Here is a 22,662-nt window from a genome sequence, read left to right as displayed (position 1 = left end):
TCCTCCTAGCTATATAAGTAAAAAAAAGCTTTCTATTATTGATTCCTGAAGCATGAAAAACCTGTGGTGTACAGGTGTACAGGCACAGAAGATTTGTAGGTATGATTATTTGTGTGTGGTCATATCCATGAATTTATAAGACCAGCTGAATATATATTTCTATATTCTATGATTTTTGTTACAGATTGTGACAATCTTTATAAGCAAAAAATTTTGGAGTTATTCTGCTTGCAGGCTAGAAAATGTTTTAGCAAAATGAAGCTTTTCCTCAGGTTGGAAATGATAGGGTTTCTTTTATTGAATAAAACATATCTATGTAGAAAGAAACCACGAGTTTGAACTCTCCCTACTAATCTTTCTGTATAGATACTGTCCCATGATACAGCCTTTGCTTTATGACAGATTTCCTTTTTTCTCTTTGAATTTCCATGGAATTAGTAAACACCATTCAAACAGCAAATACTAATGCAGCTTATCTACAATTCTCTTCTCTGTGTAAAGGAGGTGACACTTGCAAATGTTCTAGGAATTCTGGTCAACCATTTAGGCTATATAGTCACATAAATACTTACAGTCCACTGTGGGCATGGTCGGTTCTTAATCACGTTTTTATCAGGCTCCTACAGCCCTCTTGCACCTAATTTAAAGGGACCTCTAAAACATTCACAGCCTGTTTTTTCTACTTCAAAACTTTACATTTTCACTACACTTCTGTTTTTGAAGGGCTGATACATTAGCTGGTAATTGCTACATTAGCTAGTGAAAAAGACACCTGAAAGCACCCCTTACCAGTTCTCTCTATAGGAAGGCTGCTCTTCACTGGTAGGTTCTAGTCCAAAGGGAACAGATTAAAAAAGAAATCACAACAATATATATGTGGTTGCACTTGTAGATATTCTTCTCTCCTCACAACAGGTCTCAGAGCTGAGCCCAGAGAGCACATCAACAGTGAAAAAAAATATATATAAACTTTGCTCTTTTTATATAGAAGCATTTTGGGAGAATTCATGTTTAACACTTACATTCTCTCACTGCAAACCCTTGATGATGATACTGTCCACTAATGAATGACATGGCAGTGGAGGAAAAAGTAATAATTAAATAGCTTTATGTCTAAAAAATGAAAGAGTAAGAAATAACAAAACACTGTCTGGAGAAATGGAAAGAGGTGTAACCTGGAAGGGAATATCCAGGCAGTGAGATGATGAACTGTTGAATAAGAAACTCATGCAGGACATCCGGTAACCCAAAATAGCCTGTACTCGGTCTGACAGCATACATAATGTCCCCTATATCATATTGCACAGTAGGTAGTACACACCAGCTCTCTGCATGGTATGAGGTACAAGCCCAAGACCTACATTATATAGACAAGTGCTATTCCAAGATCTCATTAAGGCATTGAGATCTTTACAAACTGCCAGCAATGCAGTCTGTCTACAGCTGGGACTGGAGACAGCACAGCTTCACTGGGTGTAACTGCTCCTGTCACCAGCTAGGGCACAAAATCCTCCTTTATCTTACATGCTCATAAATATCCACTTACGTGGTCTAGACCACAAAACAGTGAGCATATGCATCAAATACCATATTAACAGTTGTTACCTGTTTTATGTTTAGGCAGTTCAGTTTTCTTCAGTGGTGCACTCAGGCTTTGTTCTAAGATTTTTTACACAGTGCTGAATTTCTTCATTAGGCTATTCAAAAAGATTTCATGAACTTGTATGAGCACTGAACCACTTGCTGTTGTCTGACCAATGTATTGAAAGTGAAACCTGCATCCATGCCAAAAGATTTTATTGAAATGGGAAACACAGCAAGCAATCTACAAAATCCACTGAAATAGTACCCCATGACCCCAAACTAGGTAGCATAAAGCTACTTTCAAATCAATACTTAATTCGGCAGAAAAATCAATTTCCCTCTCTCTGCAATCCATAAAATTCATCAGGAAAAAATTACCCCTCACATATTAGCAGCCTTTTCACCCTACAGGTTTAGAAATTAATTACAATAGACAATTTCAAGCCCTGTAACAGGTTGGGAAGACACGCTATAAGGTATTTTGTAACCTGTGAATTAAAACATGAATTAGATGTGGTGTGAACACCTACAGTTTTCCTAATTGGCCTAGCCTCCCATTGGTAAAGACAAACACTGCTTTTCTAGCTACAGGTCTCCACCATTTCAAGCAATATCCAGGTTTCATTCCTGGAAAATGCTCACCCTTTTGCAGATACTGTGCAGGACATGAACAATCCTAAGTAATAAACCTTGTCCTATCAGCATCCAAATAATTCCTCTTAAGGCAGCGACATCTTGCCTTTATTCTTCCACATGGGTATTCCAGCCCTGCCGTGAGATAGTTAAAGAGCTTTACTGCACTGCACTCACGGATTTCTATCGGTGCCCTTGGGTATGGATGTTCTACATTTGACTGTCTGGATTATCTCTTCATCTGAGAACTTTCGTTTACACTTTAGATAGCTTGCTATCAAATATGTTTTTAAATATAATGGCTTACTGTTAAATATGGTTTTAAATACAATGTACAGAATAGTATTGATCTAGCCAAGATTCTGCTTTGTATTTAATAAATCTGTGTTTCTTTTCAGGATGTTTGCCTGCGTAAGAGATTGAATTGCTTAGCACACACATGACAATTGCTTTGCTGCTTTCTATCCTCCATTTCTTTCCCCCAAGTAACTCTTTATCTCTCTTTTTTTTTTTTTTTTCCAGACTGTTAGACATTTCTTTCCTGAATTTGGATTGTCTACACTTTTTAAAGGCTTGAAAGTCTTTGTGGGGATATAGTCACATCTTATCAAAGAAGTCCAGCCTCTGAGACATTGTTTTCTTCTACTCTATCCCACAGCTCAGATCTTTACACTTCTTGTATTCACAGTCCTATATTGCCTCTGACAGAAGTTCAATACAATTGTCTTTCTACCCACAATATCAGGGTTCTCAACATTGCTGGAACTGAGTGTTACAGACCTACAGTCTATCTCTGCTGAGAAACCTGAACTCCCTTGTCTGCCTTATTATACAGCAGGCCGCTGGCAAAAGGTAGCAGAACATCTCTTGTAAATTGATGCATCACTACTACTGTTTTCGGCCAATTAATTTATGTCATAATTCCTGAATGTTTCCTTTTTACACAGAGTCAATGGTTAGATATCAAAAAGGAGGAGCATTACTGTTACTATTGCTCCCCCGGTATTGCCTCTCTCACTACAAATCTCTTTAATGTCAGTTGCTTCACTATTTTTTATCTTTATTCCTACATGTTATTATTTAAAGTCTTCCCTGTTTTAGGCACTTCTTTTCAGTTTTTAGCTTTAACTATATGCCAAAGTTATCACACAGTGTTAAAATGCACCAACTCAGCTGCCCACAGCACCAAGCAGAAAACGTAAAGGCTGTTTTAATGCTTCACTTTGCTCTTTTGTTCATTATCACATCTAAGTTCCACTTTATAGAGCAGAGGTGCATACAATTTGAAAATAAAATAAAAAAAAGAGATACAGCAGTAGACAGAGCTCATCATTCAGCATTTGCTGAAGACAGTGCAATGAGAGCATTTGATCCCACCTAGCCAAAAACCACTTCATCTTGCTTGCTTTCAGGATCTCTTCCATTGCATTAAAATAACTAATGGAAATGTTGTGGCTGTATGCAATGACTAAACTCAGTGACATAGGAGGTAATTCACAATTCTAATGTGCTCATCCTTCTTTTGTTTTCTAGACTTCAACATTGTTAATCTTTTGTTACCCTTCCCTCATCCATTGCTATATTTACCACTTATTATAAATTCTTCTTGCTTCTACATTTGGACACCAGCAGACACAAAGAGAGGGAATGAGGAACAGTAAATTGGGACAGCATCATAGACTGAGAGGTACTTGTACATCAGGACTCACACTGTACAGTGACACCGTAAAACTCAGTGTCTCATCTTGTTTCCCATTCTTTGGTCACCTGTAGTGGGACTATTTTAGTGAATTTGTTGCAGTTTTACTACCCTCTTGCATTATTCTCGAGGATGCTGTGTATAGTGTGTGTTGTGCAATTATTCTCTAGGAAATGTACAGGTTCTATAGCTGACAGAAGAATGTTTACAAAGTAACATGCACATGATGAAATGTCTTTCAGTCCATTGTCTATTTTTTTCTGAAAAAGAGGCTGCAACCCATCAAGATCAGTGAGCAAAAGGAAGCAGAGGTGTGAGAACTCACCTGACTCATGGGTACTCTACTTAAGTTGTAAGACTAATTATGTTAATAAGAAAAGATGTATTTGATGCAATTCTATTTCAGTCTAAGTTACAAGAGTATCCTATCCATGAAAATATAAATGCTCCCTGCTTTGTTGCTGTAATAATGGTTCTATTCCTGACATATACCAGCCTGAGCTCAGATATGTCACTCAGGAAAAATTAAGGAAAAAACCCTCCATTCAGCTTTGCTAGCTATAATCAGTTTGTATTTTTCAAATGGTTTTATGGCTAAATGTAAAGTTAATGATAAATAACCTTTCTGAATACACCATCCATGAGCTGGGTGTGTCATCCATCCTCAGCGAATAATGGTTTGGGAGGTAATCTCTGTGTACGAGAAAACGAACATACCGTGTCACTGCAACCAGAACTGCCGCAATGAAGAGGAAATTCAAATCCACTAAAAACTACACTTTATCTGTGGTAACTTTTTTGTCTTTAACATGTTTTCACTTAAATGTTATCAACTATTTAGGCTTATGGATAAGTTCTTAAGAGTTATGCCTTCTGGGAAGTTTTTTTTTTTTAACTTAATTGCAAAAACATTACTGGTTGTTTTGCATTAAGTAGACTACTGCTAAAAAGCTTAGCTACAGTTTAGCTTTTTATGCATCTTGGGGAATATATGAGAAAGGCACCACTCTCAAATGCTGCAAACCCATGGTAGATACAGTGAGGGATGTTTGAAAGCCTAGAAGGAATGTCCTTTGAAATCAAGGTTTCTTACTCCATTTTATTTTGCAATTCACTCCCCTTTTCATTTGTGAGATAGTGCATTGGAAGTATTCCTTAGCTGTTCCGAAGTACCTACATCCCATGTGAGGTTCCTAACAGTAATTCATGAGTACCTCTTCTCTCACACATCCTCACACATATACTTGCACCCCATACCTCAGGAAAGCTGTCTCTTGCTTACTCTGTTAATTACTTCAGAGCCCCATTCAATCTGAATTTCCTTTGGTTTACACATGCATAGAAAGAAACTGAATGTGAAGACAATCAATCTCTATTCATTTTCTCCTAATAAAGATCAGGTGTCTTCTACTCTAGATATAACCCCCCCCCCCAGTTTTGGTGACTACCCAACGTTCTGCCTGCACAGTGTTTTTCCATTTACTAAATCTAAACAATAAAGAATGCAGTAAAGAAGGTTCTCCACTATTTATATTATGCAGTGAAAATGTTCCTCATAGCATGTAATGATAGCATTGCATGGAATACACACACATTATCTGAAAGCTTATATACCGTATATATATATAAACCTAATGCAGTCAGCCATAATAGCTTGTATAACTAGGAAACACTGTGCTTACTGAACCACAGTCATGAAACTAAAAATGAAATAATATTTCCTCCAACACCAAAGTCAGTATATAATATTCTGAAAGAATAAGTACACAGTAATACCTGGGTTAATACTGGGTACCATACATTATTGCTCAATGCTATCAAAAAGCTGCATCTTCAGATTCTTTATTGAAACATATTACATAAATTGTCATGACAAAGACAAAACTGTTCAATTTTGGATTTTTCTAGCACCTCAGTTTTTATGAAATGGTATATTTTTTCTAATAGAAGTATAATTTATTTGCTGATTAAATTCCAATAAAGGAGTTGTTCAGTCCTGATTTTTTTTTTTTAAACACATTCAAAAGTATAAGTTCTAAGCACTGACAGGAATGGTCTCCTGTGTTCCCCCACACATCCTGGACTAGGAGATAGGGATTTAACTGTTTTGTTTATCCAACTATTTCATCACAAATCACTGAATAAATAATGTGTAGCACAACTAATGTCTACATATAATGCTAAACTCTGCATGATTCAATGTAGGGGAGTTTTATTAACTGTTATAAAATTGCAAGGGTAACTGTTCTGCTGCTCTATTTTGGCATTTTTTTTCAAATTGCCATTGTTAATTGGTAATTTGTGTGAACTATTTAAAAGTCAACTCTCCATTACTCATAGGTCGATAGGTGCATTAACCAGAAACAGAAATGCTCAATGTGCTCACATACAGAATGTATCTATGAAGACCAGGCCATTGACTCTTGAGCTTCCTTCAGATTGTAGACAGGCAATGCCTGTGTCTCCACCAACCCCTGTGTCATTCCCGATTCATGGAATGAAGTATTTTCACAAATTTTTCTTCCAGGACTCACTTTCATGAAACCATAGGCCAGATTAAGAACCCAGATATTCAATCAGGGCTCTGGTCTCAAGTACTGTCCCCAAGGTGGGCCTGCATTCAGTGTCTCAGTTTTGCTAACAGTAGCAGTGGAAAAAGAATAAATAGGTGTTTTACAGGGTTCAGATTGAAGTGTTTATGAGGAGTGTGATGGATCCCAGCAGGGCTTATTCAAGGTTATTAGTCTGAGTTAATTTACTTTTTCCTATTTTAAAAAGTGTTTAGTCATGAAAAAAAAATGAAAGTCGAAAGATCAGTACCTCTAGCACTAGTACCTGCAGTTCAAGGCTGTCACCTCACACTAGCCAGCCCCCCTGCCTATTGTTGCCTCATTATTCCCAACCACTGATGTGGCCACAGAGCCCCTCCTGCTCAAATCCCTCCCTCAAACCCTCAAATCCTCCAAATGAAAGCACCAGACACCATGAGGCTTGGCAGTTATCCCACAACATGCCCGTCCCTCACATGGCCCTCAATCTGTCCCTCACATTGCTGCCCTCATTCTTGCGCCAGCCCTCACACCGCTGCCCTCAGTCTCGTGCCCATGCCTCACACCGCTGCCCTCAGTCTCGTGCCCATCTCTCACACCGCTGCCCTCAGTCTTGTGCCCATCTCTCACACCACTGCCCTCAGTCTAGTGCCCGACTCACACCGCTGCCCTCAGTCTCGTGCCCATCTCTCACACCGCTGCCCTCAGTCTCGTGCCCATGCCTCACACCGCTGCCCTCAGTCTAGTGCCCGACTCACACCGCTGCCCTCAGTCTCGTGCCCATGCCTCACACCGCTGCCCTCAGTCTCGTGCCCATCCCTCACACCGCTGCCCTCAGTCTTGTGCCCATCTCTCACACCACTGCCCTCAGTCTCGTGCCCATCTCTCACACCGCTGCCCTCAGTCTAGTGCCCGACTCACACCGCTGCCCTCAGTCTCGTGCCCATCCCTCACACCGCTGCCCTCAGTCTCGTGCCCATGCCTCACACCGCTGCCCTCAGTCTCGTGCCCGTCCCTCACACCGCTGCCCTCAGTCTCGTGCCCATGCCTCACACCGCTGCCCTCAGTCTCGTGCCCGTCCCTCACACCGCTGCCCTCAGTCTCGTGCCCGTCCCTCACACCGCTGCCCTCAGTCTCGTGCCCATGCCTCACACCGCTGCCCTCAGTCTCGTGCCCGTCCCTCACACCGCTGCCCTCAGTCTCGTGCCCGTCCCTCACACCGCTGCCCTCAGTCTCGTGCCCATGCCTCACACCGCTGCCCTCAGTCTCGTGCCCGTCCCTCACACCGCTGCCTTCAAGTCACGCGCCCTGTCCCAAGATGCCCTCCCCGCGTCCCCCCGAACCCCGCCCCTGCCAGCCCCTCACATCCGCCCCCTGGCTCGCCGGCGGGGGCTGTGCCAGTGCCACGCCCGGGCGAGGGGTGGGCGCTGCGGGACCGTGCCGAGCTTCCGCCTGGGAACGGGGCAGGGCGGAGACAGCGGCCGCCGGGAGGCCAAGCGGCACGGCAAAGATGGCGGCTCCTCTTGCTGGGCAGGCGGGGGTTGTGCTGCGGGACCTGGCCCGGAGATCCGCCCGTCTGCGGGGCAGCTTCCCGGTGAGTGAGCCTGGTCTCTGCCGCCGCATCCTGCCGGCTCTGCTCCTGGACCGGGCGCCGAGGGAGGGCGGCGGGCGGCGCACCTGGCGCGCAGGGGAGCCTCTCCTCGAGCGGCCCTGGCTGTCCGTCTAGTCGACCGCCGCTTCTCGCCTTTCCCCCGCGGCCGGTGGGGCCTCCCCACTCGCAGCTTCCCTCTTTACGCAGCTGTGGCTGGCAGATGAAGGGAGACCGCTCCGGCTGTTGCTCAGGTTCCATCGCCGGGAGGGTGCGCTAAGCCTGAAGCAGCGCTGTGTTCTTGGCGGTGGAAATAACCAGAGCACGTGGCCTTACTCGCTTGTGCGTGGCGCTTTGCGGGATCAGGGCCAAGGTCTGGTAACGGCGCTGCAGCCCCGATGTCCACTGTGCGTGATCGGGGGTGACCAAAAGTGTGACCTGAAGCGCCAGCTCTGAAAGCCTCCCAGCACCTGAAAGTACTTTTCATTATTTCAGCAGCAGAACTAGGTAACGCTGTGCATGAAATATTATCATTTATCTGAACACCTTTTGGGTGGCAGCATCAGTTTGGCTTGACTTTGTGCTGGTGGCCAAGTGAGGTGGCTGGAGTGAGGATGCTCACTTGTGTTCACCTGGAAAGGCCAGCTGTAGCTCTCTCATAAGTATGATGGGAAAGAGTAAATGGGCCTCTGTGAAGGGCTCACTTATCAAGAGCTCTCTTGAGGTATAATGGGAGTTCTTTATTCAACTCAACAGCAGACATGTTAAGGTAAAACAAGATATGTACATTCTAGACAGCTCTGGTGCCAATGGCAACCAGCCTACTTTGGCTTTTTATCAAATGAGCAGTTGAATGGGAGCCTACTTTGAGCCATACTTTTGAGCCTATGTGTTTTCCTAGAAGGAAAAGCCTCTGGAGCAAAATATTTTTCTGGCTGATTATGCTCTGCAGATGCCGCTGCTGGGGTTGTTCATGGTGTACAACTTCATGGGCCGACTGTTAGATAAAGCAGGGTGTTGGTGCTGGACGAAACTTGTGTTGCACATCTACTTTTGTGTGGCTTATCTTTTAACCTGAAGAAATTTACCCAGTTTGCTTTCAAATCTGAAATTTTTTGTGCCCACCTTTCCTTTTTTAATGGTATAGTATTTGGTAATTCAGTACATTTGAGTAATGGATTTAATAGATACATATATATGCATATACAGACTGGGAGAGAGTGTGTATGTGTGTATATATCCCTACACATAAATGTATATATACATATATTTGTCTATATATAGTGTATAAAAATATCTGTGATCAACACAGCAATCCTGTCAGTTCCAGCAGTGCTTGTTCTGTATGTGTTACATTGTTGAATATGCTTTCCTGCCCTCATGTCTTACGTGGCTCTGATCCAACAATAAGGAACTCTGAGGTAACCTCCCTGCCTTGTGCGCATCCCCACAGTTCATGTAGGGCTCTGATATGGAGGGCATCTGTAGGGCCTGAGTATGGAGTGCTGTCTGGGTAGAGTCATCCCAGAGTGAAGTGCTTTGGTTAGGCTTAGTTTTGAGCCCTGTCTTTATCTGGTGCTGCAGTGTGGATTTGAGGTAGAAACGGAAATTAGGAGTTCATGCTTTATTCTGTCATCTCTTAAAGCGTGGACTGATCCTGTAAGTTAGCCCTCTGAAATCGCTGGATCTCACTTCAGATTATATTCTTGGGATATTAAGGTGGACAAGTTTTACACAAAAAAAAAGATACAGGGATTTTTAATTACTTATGAAATAGAGATATCGAATTTTTATTACAAATTACATTTTATTATTGTGTTTCTGAATTCTGATAGATTTTTGAGACCATCTCCCAAGGTCTGTGCTTTACAAGTAGACTATTTTCAAGAGCCATGACAATACTCTATAACAACAAATCAAGTTCATCAAAGTAAAATGCTTTCCTGTAGAAAGGTCTCTTTTTTTTTTGCCATGTTACACTTCAGAATTCCCTTTTAAATAACCTCATAATCTTCCACTGTCTCATACTTTAAACTGCAAATAAATTCATCAGCCAGAGTCTGGATTTCTGTACTACAAAGTAGGGTAAAGCATCTGAGTAAGAGTACTTCCATTGAAAGAGTTTTTCCCACTTGAATCATTCATTGCTTAGCTCAGGCTAGAAGTTACATTGTTACATTTACTCATTCATTTGCTCAGCTCAGACCAGAAGTTACATTGTTACATTTATTCATTATTTGCTTAGCTCGGACCAGAAGTTACATTGTTACTTTTATTTGATTCTTTACAGTAAATAACAATATTTGTCTTCAAAGACTGTTGTGGTAGAGATAGAGTTACTAAATGTTTTGGTAACCCTGTGTGAATAGATACTTGGTGAAATTTAAGAACATTGCTCCTAACCTTTGTGAGTAACTGTTGAAATGATGTTCGTTGCAAAAGTTCTTATTATTTCAAAACTGTTGCTCTTGTTCATAGCTGTGTTGAAACAAGCTTTTTGAGAAGTTTTGTTGTGTGTGGTCATTATAATCTACCAACATTTTTTCTATGTAACTTCATTTTAGGGATGGACTAAATGACACTTGGTCCTAGTGGATGAAAATATTTTATCACCCTGCTTTCCTCTTGGCTCTTTACCTTTTTATAACTGTTAAACATTTTTTATGCTGTTCTGATAGATTCAGTTCTTTGTGCTTTTGGAGTTTAAACCTTCAAGAAGATAAAAGATAAATTTCAGTTGTCTGCAGTGCATGTGGACAAGCGTATTTAGACCTGCTCTTACTGGAGCAATATTTGTAAAGAGCTGTGACAAATGCTCCAGGGACCACTCTGCAGCAGAATTCAATCTTGTTGGCTAGCAACAAATAGGCTCCATTGAAGGCTGTTTATTTGAATGGGAGTTGGATTGGGCCCTTTGGGAGAATGCAGGATTTTGAAAATAGCTTCAGATGCAGTGGATTTCAGCAATGAATATAAATGAGAAACAATTAAATCAGAATCATAAAAAATAAATTCTTAAGGTACCTCTCAATTTTTCTAATACAATGGGCAGATTGACTGATGCATTATGCAGCTCTGTCCTAGCCTTCAAAATGGTCCTGACATCGTATTTCCAAATTTCATGCATGTTGAAAAAACTTCTAAAAAAAAGAAGGTGTGGGGGGGAAATATGGAATTAAACAATATTCATGTTATAAAACCTGCAAATGCTATATGTGTTACAAATAGGAAACTGTACAAGATTGCTCACTGCAGATGCCTCCAGTTCCTGGACTTGAACACATATGAAGACTCGTTAATACTGAACAGAGAAAGTTCTGTCTTTGTTAAGAAGCTATCAGCTGTGAGTTTAATGATCTTCCATTCAACAGAAAACATTACTGAAAGTAACTTTCAATTTGTCAATACAGAAGCTTCTTCAATGCCAAATTCTTACTATCTTCTTGGCTTTTGTGTTTTATTGGAAATTTCTTGAAGGTTTGCCCTGTTTCCCTATTTGGATTTTCCTGGCTGACACTCTAGCTACAATTTTTAAGACTTTACATATAGAGGCAGGAAATACATGAGCCTGCAGACTTTCACAGTTTTTCTGTAGGTACCTAAACAAAATGACCGGAAAGCCCTCTTCAAACTAGATAAAACTGAAATGTCAAAGTGAAGCAGATGTTTGGCCTGAAATATTATCAATGCATGTGTCATTTTCTTAAAACTCTTTTATTTGGTCCTTTTGGGTGATGATTGCCATCAAGGATGCCACGAGGAATGTGTTGAACATGTAGAGATTCTTTTGGGAATACAGAAAATTGAGATGAGGGTTTAGAAAGATTTGGAGTTTGTTTGTTTTCTTAGAAGCAGATAATTTCTCCACTGTATTTCCACCTCTTTTTTTGGAAGGTTCATTTTCAGTAAAAATTGGAAATTTATGTATTTATTGCTTAGAGATGTGATTCTCCCCTTCCCTGTTTTGGGGACTCACAGGTAGACTTTCAGGGTGATTTAATCCAAGATGATTATTTTTTTTTTATTGCTGTTGATCGTATCTGTAGCAAGTAATTCCAGTCATTATTAGTTAGCTAATACAGTCTTCCTATACGTTTGAGCAGCTTTGAGCATATATCCTAAGAATTTTCTCCAGAAAATTTCCTTCTTTAATACCCTCTGCTGCAAAAGCCAATTTCTAGCCATCTGTGAATCAGTTAGTTTTATACTCATCTCTTTCCTACTCTGTAGCATTTCAGTAAAACACGGGACATTGAAATCAAGTTGTCTGTGCAACTGGTTATGACAGTAACTTTGGAACTGGTAATTAAACATAAATCCATAATAGCTGGCTATTGATCTTATATTAACTAGATAACACAGCAGGAGTAAGCATGAAACTAAAAGAAATTAAGATTGACTGTTGTGAAAAATTCCTTAACAGTGGAGGTATGCTGTGCTGTTGAGGCATGCTGTCTCTTGTTGCATGAGTTACTCTTGAAACAGATTCTGAATTGTAATCTGAAGCCCTTCTTTAATGTGATCATGGAAATAAGAATCCAAGATTGGTGTGGGGTTTTTGTTTGTTTGTTTCTGAAGGTGATGTTATTGTATAATTAGTGGATCCAGTAGGATCTGCTCGATGATCCTGCTGGGCACAGAGGTGAGACTGACTGGCATGTAGTTTCCTGAGTAAAAATCGATCAGCATATCACGAGATAATGGTACTCTAGTGTGCATGAACATTTTACCCCTATGTATGTATTCCCTCTTGTTCTTGTATTTTACTTGCCAGCAACATTCAGAGAAGCTCTTTTATTGCTTGATTTCTGGCTGCAACCTTTGAATTGAAATTGAGCTATTAGCTGACTCACAGCATTCACTATCATTTCACAAAGAGCACTGTGTGGTGGTCAAATGCTTTATTACTGGCTGTATGTGCAGGGTGTATGTCTAGGGACACAGTATGTAATCGCTGAGTCAGATCTACACCTTTTTTGGATGGTTTCTGTGCTTCAGACAGTGGGAAGTATCTGCAAAACTGGAGGCAGCTGGTGGAAGCAACCTGTGACTTGGCCAAGTAACCATCACTGTGGTCCCCATTGATACAGAGCATCCTTTCAGGGAAGGAGACAACCTGAGAGCTCTCCTGCTTTCTCTTTGTTTTATACCTTTAGTTTGGAGCCTCACAAGAATATTACGAATTTTAAGGCATTGTAGACAACTGATGACTTAGGATCCCACTTTTCTCTCAGCCTTCCTGCATGATGTATTGGTTTTTATTATTATTTTACCACAAGATTAAGTTTCTGAAAAAAATATCAGCCAGCATCAGGCATATTAAAAGAACAGCACAAAGGTTACATCTTCTGCCTGAGTTAAGGGACTATTCTTCAACTGTGGAAATTAATAAGTTCCATCACACTCTGAGTAACAAGGCTTTGAGGAAAAGGTTCCTTTCCTCAGAGCATGCTGCCCACAGCCAGTTAGAGATGGAAAGCAGTTCCTCGCTGCATATACTCCAGCCCTAAGGGATGTTCTGAGGGATTTTGATATGCTGCATAGTGCCTTATTGATTGCTCCTTGAGAGCAAAGTAGTTTAAATTTACCTCTATAATTTCTATCTTTATATAATGAATGATTTGGATTTTAGTTTTCTGCTTTCCATAAAAAAAGGGTACAGATTCATCTTGTTTACAAGTTAAGGACCAAAGGTTGCATGCACATCCTTATCAGCTAAATTAGTTTGTACAAGAGGCATTTCTATGTTGCAACTTTGCAATGTGCTTTCTGCATTTGTACAGTGAAGATGTGACTATGTATAAAGCACCTAGGCATTTTAAATTAATCAGTTTGCTGGTTTGTCTTAAGGAAGGTGGAACAGGGAAGATAGTGACGTTCGGGACTCAGTGGGCAGTAATTCAGATTGGAATAAAAGGATTATTTTAATTCTTTTTAAATGATTATAAATGGAAGAGTTATTTGAAAATGGATAGATATTTTGAGTGTCAGTAGCAGCAACTTTAAACACCCATTCATACAATGTGCATTTAGAATATTTCTGGAGCAATAAGCAAGCTCATGGGAACAATAACTGGGAAAAATGGAAACTGGCAAGGTATTACAGAAATGGATAAACTGAAGAATATAAGCAACAGTCTCAGTTTGTGTCAGGAGGAAGAGAGAGTCACTCTAACTGGTTTATCTTTGATATCTAGTTCTTCTCCATTTAAATTCTTTGTGACATGCAAAAGTGTTGTAGGAATTGTCAGGGATGGAGAATTGAGGGGGATTTTTGATCATGTTTGATAGAGGTTTGTCTGCTTGTCCAAGACTTCTGACTAAAAAATATAAAGCTGCAAATTAAAAACCAGACAAAGTTTACTAGTGGAATACTTCATCTTTTGAGATCTTCCTCTGAGTGATCCATGGACAAAAGAACAGTTTAATTTGACATCTGCAAATTTAGTGGCTGCCAAGAAAGCAGTTATTGCCTTCTGCAAATAAAAAAAAACCCACCCAAAAATTTGCTCATATACAATCTTGACATAAAAATGTCTGGAAAATTCCAGTTATGAGCAGTTGTATGTGCAAATTATAGATAACAATGATAGGTGTCTGTAAAAGATATATTTGTAATAATTATAGATAAAAGGGCTATTAAAAGCAACCACATACTTTTTATTGTCCACATTTTACTTGCTTAAGGTCTGAAGATGGCATGAGAAATTTATTTTTCCCTTAAATTTTCTAACTTCTTCAAATCTGTCACTCCAAACACATTGGAAATGGAGAATCTATTTAATTGAATTCTTTCATGCCGAGTTTCAGTCTGCATTTGTTTTTCAGTTAAATGGCTCAGATTATAAGAGTCTAAAGTAGTGCCATAAATTTGGGGAATAGAGGAACTTGCTTAAACATGATATCAAATGCATGAGGGAGCAGCTAGAATGCATGGAGCTCCATCTAGGGAGGGCTGATGACCCAGCTGAGAAGCCTATGGGTCAGGATTAGCAGGCAAATCAGTGTTATTGACCCTGCAGAGCTGGCACTGCCCAGCTCGTGTGGGAGGTTGGCTGGGGGGCTTCTGACTGGTTACAGATTGGAATTCTGCCAGCATCCAAACAGATCTTTGTATTACTTTGCTGTCTCTTACAGACAGCCACTTAAGGTCTGCATTGGTTTGCTGGTCACCTCTATCACTTAGTGCCTGATTCACGTTAACAACTGACAGGTAGACCTTGTTTTTAAAGAAGTACTGAAGGATTGCACTCCTCTACTCCCTTTTGATCAATGATTAGCTTTTATGGTACACCCAGCTTCCATGTGTCTGCAAGTCTCAGTCATTCCAAATGCCCAAGCACAGAATGTGCTTGTGTTTCCAGGAAACAAGCATTCTGATTGCTTTGTTTTAGAGATGATTTGAAGCAGGCATTTATTTGCCTGGAATGTTTGATCAGGGATTGTTAGAAATGTAGAAATCCACTTCGGGGTCAGAGTCTTTGATGATGAAGAGATGCTGCTGCTGCTTGTAGCATCCTAGGCTTGCTTTGAGGTTTGAGAATGGCAAAAATGTCAACTTCCAGTGTGAATAATGGGGAAATAATAAAGAAATGACGTGCAAAGGAAGGAAAAATGTTCATAACTTCTGACTTCCCATAAAAGATTCTCATTATATATTAATTATTCTAACAGTTTCTGATTTCTCCCCAACTGGGCTCAAGCAACTAGAAGGCTGTCATCTTGTATGTTTGTTCCTTTGAGTTTGGTTCTTGTCAGACCAGAGTCTAATGATCTAATTAAACCCAAGATTTATTAACGATGAAAGATGTGAGGCATTGATATTTAAGCAAAAATTATGTACCAGGCTTTTTTTCTGTTTTCTTTTTCTTTTTTTTTTTTTTTGATACTTCAGGATTAGTCCATTCTGCACTAATTTGATAAAGCATCTGACATAGGCATGGAGCAGAACTGTTTCTGTAGATACTTTTCTATATTTCCTATTCTACTGCTGTGGATATTTTCATCTTTATTGCCTGGGAGTGTTGTGCTGCTTAGTGCTCAAAGTTGTAATCTTCCATGATGACTGGTAGCATGGAAATGACCGTGATTTGACTTCTAAGTATTAAAGAGCTGAAACAAAAAAACTTATGTTTCATACTTGCTTTTTTGTTATGAGAAATGGAGCTCAAATTGTCTAAATTGACATTTTATTGATGTTTTTCTTACTCATAGTGGCTCCTGACACCTGAAAAAGCATTCTTTTAAGGTATGGTAGGTGTTAAACACTTTTTTGATAGATAGGATTAGTTGAGACAGGAGTTCAGAAACATTTCTAATCATCCCATTGACCATGCTTTGAGTTTCCTAACGATTCAGGAAGCCTAATTAGGATGAAGTGCACAAAAAATTGAAAATGAGGATATGCAGAAAAGCATAGTTTTGTATCTCATGGTTAGAGCTAAAAAAGTTCTAGATTTTTTTTTTTCTGTGGTTATATTAATATTTAAAGCATTTCTTCATAGTTGCATAAAAGTGTAATTTTAATCTTGTGGAAAATTAGGAAGTTAAACACATTCCCCTCAAGATCTTTCTGTTTTATGTGGTGAAGATAGCTTATTTAACTTCTTGAATATATAGTGCATATCACCAACAATCTTCTTTTATTTGCAAAAGCAGGGAATGTCTTACAGTATTTTGTGCAACTGATTTTGCAGTTGTGTATGGTAGTAAGTTTATTTTCATCGGATACTTCAAAGGCCTTACTTTTTAGGTCAGGAAAGTATGCTTTTCCTAAAGCTTTGAAGTTTTAAATAAGCAAAATGAACATAATTTTACTACAATTAATTACTAATGCAAAGCAGAGCTACTGGTGGCTAGCACATTGACAAAAGCAGTAATTGAATCGGTGAATTCATGTTCTTATTTCTTTTACCTAAGCAAAGGCTTTGAAAATTGATTCCAGAAGTCTAAAGACTCTGCAGGCATATTTGCTTCTTGAGTACATGGGGATACACAATAAGCATTTTTAATTCTGTTTTATTCTGCTGAAGTTTACCTAAGAATGCAAGAGAAGCATGTTTTGCAAATGTTTTCTGAAGTAAGTGGGGAGGATGTTGCTTGCCCATTTGAGTGGACTAGCAGCTTTGTGTTTGGGCAGAGTACTTTGTTTTGACATACTATTTTTCCAAATGGAAAGCTTTTGTGTTAGCTCATAGACTAAGGAACCAGCTGCAGTTCACCCAGGTTTGTAGAAGCTGCTAATGATTCACTGCTTAGGTGAATGTTGGTTGGATTGGAGTATGTTCAGCTCTCTTCAATCAGCCCTTAAATGCTAAGCAGAATGCATCAGAACTTCTTGGTGTCAAAAGTGTGCTGTTGCTTAATTTACAGCACCTTCTGTTTTGGTATTTGCATGTAAATAGGAGCCTCAGTATTAACCTAGATGGAGGGTTATCTGAAATTTGGTGATGTCCTCCTGAATTTTGGGGTCAATTTGTAGCAGCCTGTCTGAAACAACTGAACAATAGGCTGGCAAGGTATGGGAAACAGAGTAGCGAAGTCAGGGGTCTTGCTGTTAAAGAGGATGCTACTGTCTCCTCTCTTACCTTTGATGATATAGTCCTCACAAAACTGCACTGCAGATACTGAGATCGTGCAGGTGGTAGCTGCTATGATCTGCCTTGTAGTGCACAAGGATGTGGGCTCAGATTCTGGTTTTCTGAGATAAGGAGAATAAGGATAACAGAAGGAGCTCAAGCCTGACCCTGTGCATGTTCCTGGTAGTTTACAATGGAGCTTAGTGGGTAGGAGAGTGTATTTACAGAATAGCTGTCGAAATCCCTGTGTGTAAGCAAGCTGTAAATAAGCCTATAGAGAATGATCATTACTGGAGAGTTTTAAATCTGCAATGAGTGAAGGACTTGCTTCAAGTTCATTCTTGCTTCTGCTTCCTTGCATGAGAAGTAAATGGATAAATCAGAAAGCTGAGTTTATAAATATGATTTAAAGGCACAGAATTAATTGAATTATGTAATTTCTTTTATTTTCTAGATCTAACAACCTAAGTGAATTCTGCAGTGTAGGAACATCACATCATGCTGTGTCATTTCCAGAGGAGTGCAAAGGTTAAGTGTGAGATCAATCGGCTTGCAATCAGACTGATTATAAAAGGACAAGGACGAGTACATGGTAAAATCAAAAGGACATAGTAGTACAGAAGGGTATAGAGACAAACCTTTGGGAACTCTTGAAGTAAAAGGACTTCTTGCAGTAGACAGCTAGCAGGAACATTCAGAAGAACTGTTAAGAGCTGCATTATGATGTTGTTAAAATAGCAGTTCAGGATTTTCAACCCCATTTTCCACCCTGAGTATGTTTTCAAGAGACTGGCAATCTGCAATACTGTCAAATATCCAAGACATAACTGAGATGCTTCTAAAACTTTGTCTTTTTCATGTGCATATTGCTGTGACTTAGGAAAAAGGGAAAGGTTTCTGAATAGATACTATTTCAATTTTTTAAATCCAGTCTAAGTGGCTTTGTAAATTTAAGTTTTAAAATTGTGACTAATATGTGAATGAATTTGATCCTCTCTTCTGGAGTCCTCTTCTGTTTCTGTGGTATTTGTTGAAGCACAGTAAAATTGTAATGTTTCATGTTGGAGCCTCCGTGGAAAGATTTAGAAGGTGAGTTTTAATGAAAGAGATAAATAAAGCGAAGAAAGCCTTGACAGCATCCTGCAACTTCAGAACTGATGGATGTACTCCTGATGTTCCTCTTGCCCAGCTGAAGGATCTCACCATTGAGAAAGGAAAGAAAATGCTGAATGAAAAATAAAGGCAGATGTTTAAGAATCATTGTATGTTTCTATACAGAATACTGATTAATATGTCATTACAGTTAAATATATATTTTTAGGGGCAGGGAATGTTAGTTTAGAGGTGGAAGAGACAAATAAATCCTATTGGGGAAGAGTGAGGGACTTTGACTCATGACTCCACTTTTGAGTCAGATCTGGTAGGCTTATTTCTTTAGTTAAATCATTCACTCTCCCAGGTTAATTTTAACATTCAGGGCAGGCTGTTCTGGTTGAAGGTGAAACTCTTCTGTTTCTAAATGTTTTCTGCAGGCTCTTCTGCTTGGAACTGTCCTGTATTACACATAAATACTAGACCTTCTTATTCTGACTAAAAGTGCATGCTGCTCAGTCTCCCGGCTGACTTTGTGCTTTCTCTTTAAAAAGCAGAAGCTTGGCTTATACTGCCATGTTATGTAGAGAGTTTTTTAGAGGTGTTTATTTGATATCAGTCACTGTTCATTTCTGTGATATTACTGAAATAAACCTCCTTTGGCAACACCTGAAATTTGAAGGAGAAAGTAATACTGTTTCTCATCTAAATTGCATATGAATAAATGATTACAAATTGTCAGATATTGCTTGTAGTGAATTCTTTCTTGTGTGAAAAAACAATTTCTGTTTTCTCCTTAATTTGGGAACTTCTTAAACTATCTTAAGAGATAAAAAGAGAGACCAGGTACAGCCCCAACACAAGCAAAGAGAAATTATGAGTTGAAAGTTTAATGGCGGCTTTTGTTTTCATGTCCAAGTTGCACTGCACTAAATCTGCAGATGGACAAGCTTTTACTATGCTATTCCTGTAGGCAGGTTAGAATTTATTAGTAACAGCAACAAAAAGGTACACCAGGTGGTTGTGTGGAGAATGCAATGTACCATATTCTTCAGTGTCCCTACTCTGAGTCCTTCAGTGTCTGCCCTGATGAGCTCAGTAGACCTGGTGTATCATCTCAGTTTCTCAGCCAGCCACTACCTGTTTGAGCAGAAGCGTGTTAACACATTGCTCAATTCAGCGTGTCCCTCTGCAAGGGTTTATAAAGTGCTGACGGTTGGGCAACTTGTCTTACTTGTGCTAGGGGAGTCAGAATCCCTGTGTGTAAGTTCTCGTGCCCAGAGATGTTAAGTCTTCTGCTGCAGCAGTAGGTTTTTTGGTCTGTAAAATTCTGAAAGCTTGGGCCTTTTTCAAAGAGCTCATCCCGAGGACTCACTCATTACCAGGCTTTTATTATTCCTTTAAATAGCATATAGTATGTTCTGGTTTAATTTGTTTTGAAACAATTCTGCCATACTTTATTATGCCTTATTGAACTCATCAATACTGCCTGTGTATCTGTCTACTAAGTATTCAGTAAATTAGAGTATTCATTAATCAAATTCTCTTTCTGTTAATAATTGGTGACTCCATGTTTCTCAACAGACAAGTGATGTCAACTGGCATTGATTAGTTTTTATTGTGTTTTATTATTTACAGGTAGGTAATCCATAGTTTATATCCTTGCTTTATTATGTTGTGTTAGAATAATTACTGCTGTCTGGCAATGGAAAAAAAGTAGTTTCTCTTAACTAAAAAGGATGAGATGACTAAATATACTTTGTTTAGCTTTACAGTTAAAATAGCTTCCTTTTCTAAAATTGACATATTACTCATGGAAGGAAGCTCTTCCCTTTCTTTCTTGGATCTTTGTCACCATCCTGATGTTTCCTGCTGTGATCCACTGTGATTCTTAAGATCTCCAGCTATATCTGTGGAAGAGTTAAAAATCTAGTGTTGATGTTCAAGGTCAAGATACAGGCTTTTGATATAAACTATAAGAAATAAGCAATTTCTAACTGCTGTGGACAAAATATGTAAACTCTGGTTTTGTCAGGAAAAGACTTCTTCCTAAAGTAATTCACAGAATCTGTTTTATCCTTTTACATCACAAAGGTCTAGATTGAGACTTGGATCAAAATGCTCAGTGTTGGATGAAGTTGATATTAATTCCTACTTTGGAAGTTCGAATCATTGATTTGTGGTATCCAACAGGACATTACCTGAGAAGGACATTTGCAGTCCTGTTTTTCATAATACACCTGTAGGTATATCAATCGTCTTTGGAGAGAATGGGATATATGGTTTGATTTAATGCAACAGACATTATAGCTGACCACTCTTACCATGAGTCCATTTTCTTTTGTATTTGAAATACTTGCTTTCAGACAAAATAAAGTGTGAGAATCTCAGTGTGTTTGCTTTTTACAACTTTACATTTGTGATAAACTTCTGTTTAGTGTGGTGCTGTTTTTCTAAATTGTTGGGTTTTGTCAGACTAACTCTGGGTATTTATTCTTTACATCAGCACTACCAGCAAACTGAAATAAGTGGTTTAGTTTTTCAGTGGCTTGTGTGGTATATTTCAAATATATGACCTAATAAAAACCTGCAGTGGTTTATATGAAGGTATGCCATTTAGTTGTATTTCTGATGTTTCCTTTTTGATAGGAACTTCTCTTACAACTTTGTCAATTACAGTAGCTGTATGTCAATACATATAATAAAGGTTTATTTCTTATATTGATGAATGGTATACTGTTTCATTGCTGTCATCTTTGTGTATCTATTTTCTTTCTTATGCTCTCGAAATTGTGTTACAGGTCAGAGTGCACAAATTGAATAAATTGGAATGTTATAGAATGTCTTGGGTAAGCAAACAGTTTTTGGTGAAATTCTTTTAGATCAGATACACTAAACACACTTCTTTTTTATTTTGGTTACAGAATCCATCTAAAAGACCTTGCAGACACCATTGTTTTTCTGTCCAAATGACTTATTTTCAGTATAAGCATTACAATATACTCCATATTTATGGAACTTGGTACTATGTACGTTTGATACATAATTAACATCCATGCAGAGATAAGTTTGCATTGGTAGAGCTATTTTATACTGGCATAAAATCTATTAGCATGGTTAAGCTGCATTATTTCAGTTGAGCTGGGTGAAGAAAGCAGTATGTGTTTATTTTATCATCTTTACTGTCAGGTGCTTTTAAGAGATACAACCTTGTTTCATGATGTTATTACCAGTTTCCACTCATACTATGAGTGAAGAAGACTGTTGGATGTCACTACAGTGTGTATTCCTTTTAGCAGTCGTGCAATGAAATGCATTAAGCTAGATTAATGTAAAGCGAGCTGCTGAAGTTCTGTAGTTCTGAATTTCTGTGTGTCAAGGGGTATTCAGTTATCCCAGAAATTTGCTTGGTGGTGCTGATGATGGTATTGGTTTTGATTTCTTTACTAGTGCTGATTATCACTGCATTCTCTTCTTCTCACTAGAGTTATTTGGCTTTTTTCAAAAGTACAGATTTTACTTGCTAAGACAATATAACTATTTAAGATAAGAGTGGGGTTTTTTAAGTGAAATTGTCTGAACATGGTCACTGCACTCAATATGTCAAAGTACTTGGTTGTGTATTCTAAGCCAAGGTAGTTCCCTGCAGAATTAGGCGTGAAATGGCACAACTGTTTTTGTAATTAATTTTCTTAAGACCAAAGGATCTTGATTGTAATAGCAATTAAATTTTGAATCTTTGTTTGTCAGACTTGTCAAAAAGAACAACTGAATGGTTAGTTTCTTCACATCCTTTTTGCAGAAGAGCATTAAGCGATCATTCATGTTTAAAAAACATGGTGCTTAACAGATAGAATTCTGGAGTTAGATTGCAGAGCCTGCCTGAAAACACTGCCCTCCAGCCCTTGTTGCCATTAATAAAAGTTATTTTACTTTTAT

General features: G+C 39.1%; 1 protein-coding gene across 1 annotated transcript in view; it reads left to right on the top strand.

Annotated features, from left to right (window-relative positions):
- Positions 1 to 7,942: 7,942 nt before the first annotated feature.
- SUCLG2 (succinate-CoA ligase GDP-forming subunit beta) overlaps positions 7,943 to 22,662 on the top strand; it is a 111,728-nt gene continuing 97,008 nt past the window's right edge. The window contains exon 1 of the mRNA XM_062008085.1: positions 7,943 to 8,059. Coding sequence (XP_061864069.1) covers positions 7,976 to 8,059 — 84 coding nt within the window. The 5' untranslated portion in view covers positions 7,943 to 7,975. The remainder of the gene's footprint in view (positions 8,060 to 22,662) is intronic.

Source organism: Colius striatus, chromosome 15 (assembly GCF_028858725.1).
Source record: "Colius striatus isolate bColStr4 chromosome 15, bColStr4.1.hap1, whole genome shotgun sequence".
Taxonomy (NCBI): domain Eukaryota; kingdom Metazoa; phylum Chordata; class Aves; order Coliiformes; family Coliidae; genus Colius; species Colius striatus.
The sequence above is the reverse complement of the archived record's forward strand: the minus strand, read 5'-3'. Positions and strand labels throughout refer to the sequence as shown.